Source organism: Elephantulus edwardii, unplaced genomic scaffold (assembly GCF_000299155.1).
Source record: "Elephantulus edwardii isolate Elephantulus edwardi_28Jun2011 unplaced genomic scaffold, EleEdw1.0 scaffold00001, whole genome shotgun sequence".
NCBI classification, from domain to species: domain Eukaryota; kingdom Metazoa; phylum Chordata; class Mammalia; order Macroscelidea; family Macroscelididae; genus Elephantulus; species Elephantulus edwardii.
Window position 1 is genome coordinate 47,843,159 of NW_006399751.1, and position 3,441 is coordinate 47,846,599.

At 40.6% G+C, this 3,441-nt stretch overlaps 1 protein-coding gene across 1 annotated transcript; it reads left to right on the forward strand.

Annotated features, from left to right (window-relative positions):
• The first annotated feature begins 1,571 nt into the window (after positions 1–1,571).
• LOC102853357 (40S ribosomal protein S15a-like) lies at positions 1,572–1,973 on the forward strand. Its single transcript, XM_006878851.1, has one exon. The coding sequence runs from the start codon at positions 1,575–1,577 to the stop codon at positions 1,965–1,967; it is 393 nt and encodes a 130-aa protein (XP_006878913.1). The 5' UTR covers positions 1,572–1,574; the 3' UTR covers positions 1,968–1,973.
• Positions 1,974–3,441: the final 1,468 nt, after the last annotated feature.

The window sequence follows — 3,441 nt, forward strand, 5'->3', positions numbered from 1 at the left end:
CATCTGAAGGTTTGACTGGACATGGGGATTCACTTCCAAAGTGGCCCACTCTAGTGATTTATTGAGAGTTCTAGTTATTAGGGTCTTAAAAACTTGGGAAACTGTTAGCTTCTCCCTGTCTGGAACAAAAAAGGTGGAAGAAACACAAAGATTTAGGGGGGAAAATTCCAAAAATCTAATGCACAATGCAAACTTCTTTTTCCACAACTCTAAGATCAGAAGAACTAGAATGGTGCTTGTCTACTACTGTTGGCTATGCTAAAAGGGATCACAGGAGAAGCCCAAGAGATAATGGGTGAAAATATTGAGCAAAACTCAATATTATAAAAATGATCAGGTTTACTGCTCTGATAGAGTGGGGTAGACTATCTTCCAGTCTATAGCCCTTCATCATCCTTTGGACCTTGAGCAAAAATCACCAACTACGTGGAAAATGAAGATGTTTCTTGAGAAAGGGAGACGTGGATAAACATCCAAATGTATCTGTTTCAGTCATTCTGTCAGTTATCAATCTACCATTTCATCCCATACAGACAGACTTTTTTGCAAGTGTCACTGTCATCAATTCGTCTTCCTCACTGCATGAGAACTGGCTAACAGATATTTCCAGCCTCATTTCTGTCACCAAGTATGTATTTTCCAACTATTAGTCCTCCTTTGTTTCCAATTTTTTCATTGCAGTCACCAATTATTATTGATGCATCTTGATTTCATGTTCAGTCATCTTTAGAAAGCAAATGTTTAAAAAAAGCCTTATTTATCTTTGACTTTAGTGGTTGCTGTGTATATTTGAACAATTGTTTTATTAGGTCTTCCTGGTATGCGAATGGATAGTATGCTATCACTCTCTGTATTGTTCTTGAGGATAGATCTTGAAATGTTCTTTTTGGCTATGAATATAGGTTGAAATCCTAGGTATTAGTGAGCTGAGATGGACTGGTATTGAACATTTTGAATCAGATGATCATATGATCTATTATGCCAAGAATGACAAATTGAGGGAGAATGTTGTTGCATTAATAGTAAAAAAAGAACAAAGATCTTAATAGGGTTATTGAATTGGTTCCCACAGCAACCTACCAGTGAAAGGCAGGAGCTTTCATTAAATAATTGCTGCTTCAGAAATGAAACAATCAAAGACTAAGATGCTGTAATTGTGGCTGTTTTCAGTCAGGGACTTCTATTCTTCTAGGATGTAAATCAGAAGAGAGGGCAGTTTCACTGGCTATACCCAGAGTTCCAGGAAGATGATTCAACAAAGCACAGGCAAGAGATTTTAGGGGTCAGTTTGCCTTTCCTGAATCCTTCCTGTAAAGTATGTGGTTATTTTAAGAAAGAGAAAAATATTATTTTAAAAGTCCTTATTATTATTGAAAAGATATACATATAGCAGTCCAACAATAGGTTAGGTGCATGTACGGTTCAGTGAGTTGATTATGGGTTTCTTCTAGCCATGCATTCATTACTCACTCTTCCAAATTATTTAGTCTTTTGAGTTAGTCTTGTTAATTTTGTCCCATATAGATAGTTATTAAGAGAGTTCCGCTTTTCGCCATCTTTCCAGTGCCGCCACAATGGTGCGCATGAACGTCCTGGCCGACGCTCTCAAGAGCATCAACAATGCCGAGAAGAGAGGCAAGCGCCAGGTTCTCATCAGGCCGTGCTCCAAAGTCATCGTGCAGTTCCTGACCGTGATGATGAAGCATGGCTACATTGGCGAATTTGAAATCATTGATGATCACAGAGCGGGGAAAATTGTTGTCAACCTCACAGGCAGGTTAAACAAGTGTGGCGTTATCAGCCCCAGATTTGATGTGCAGCTCAAAGATCTAGAAAAGTGGCAGAATAATCTGCTCCCGTCCCGTCAGTTTGGTTTCATTGTATTGACAACCTCAGCTGGCATCATGGATCACGAGGAAGCAAGACGAAAACACACAGGAGGAAAAATCCTGGGATTCTTTTTCTAGAGATGTAATAAACAGTGCAAATAAAAAAAAAAAAAAAAGAGAGAGTTCCAAGGCAGGATTTCTTTATTAATCAAGCTAACCTATTATTTGGTTAAAAGATTTCGGTGATATTTTTTGTTTAAGGCTCAAAGATTATTTAAGAGCAATAATTTTAGAAATTCATCATCTCTGGAAAAGATAGCACGTGGACAAGGATGAGATACTATCATAAAAGTAAACTTTCCTCAGATGTGTAGTGGGCATCTATGTTGGAGGAGGAAGAGAAGAAAAAGAAAAATGTCTAGAGAGCAGAAACTGTCTCAATGAAATGCCAGAGGAAGCCCCCAGAGCAGAAGGCAAATAAAGATCCCATCCTCACAGTGCCTTTGGAGCCACACCAACAGCAAGAGGTTCAATTTTTGGTTTTGACTCACAGTTGATACTGTGAATGGGGTTTACTATTATGGAGAGTGGGAGAGACAAAGAATATCAGCCAAAACAAGTTAAGATTTTAGTATAAGTTCCAAGGCACAAGTCCTCAATTAGTCCAGGCTCTGGTTTCAGTTCAGCAATCAAATCCAAATCATCCAACAAGGTTTGTCTGAGAGTAGTTCTAAGTCAGCTTCTCCTTCAAGGGTCTGGCAAGAACAACAAAACCTTTAACTGTGGCCAGCATAAATGCAAGAAGCCTTAGGTCAAACCTTGCCACAGTTTCTCCACAGCAATTCCACAGTCTCTCCACCACCAGGGTCTCACTCCAGTCTCCCTCAAGTCTTCCTCTCCTCAAGTCTTTCTGCTGTAAGTTGAGCTCACCTCAAGTCTTTATGTCCAGTAGGGGAAGCAGTCTTTCTCTGATCCCAGTCCCGCAGCTGGTGATTGTTAGTAAGACCATGTGTTTGCAGTTATGGCAGCTACAGACCAGAGGGAGCTAACGATAATCACTAACCTGCTCCCAACTTTTAGGCTAACACCACAGAAGTTAATGGAAATGAAAGCAAACTCCGAATGCCTATTAATTTAGCCAAAGGTCAGTTCTAAGTAAAAGTTATGGTTTTGCCTTCCCCAACTAAAAAAAAAAAAAAAAAAGTCAATTATTGTGGAAGGCCATGTGCAGTCACCATTACAAGATGGCGCTGATTTCCTGCTTCTCTTTGTTTGCCTTAATCACAAATAAGACCTTATTTGGTCACCGTGTCTTTATTGGTCAACGGCTTGATCTCACGTGGGGTTAATGGTCCAATGGAAGCATGACACATGAGACTGATGGGTGGAGTACCGAGAAGGGGATAAAAGCCGCACCTGGGAAGGGTCCAAAAAGGAACTCCATGTTTTCTCCCTAACTGTAATTAACTCCTGAGTAAACCACCATGAGAAGGAATCGCTGGTGTGTTGTGTCCTTATTCCTGCTGGACAGGCAAGGCGTGCAACAAGTGGTGGCCCGTACGGGACCCGAAGAGGTTCCGCGGTTCCAGAACTCACGGCGGACAGGGCAGCC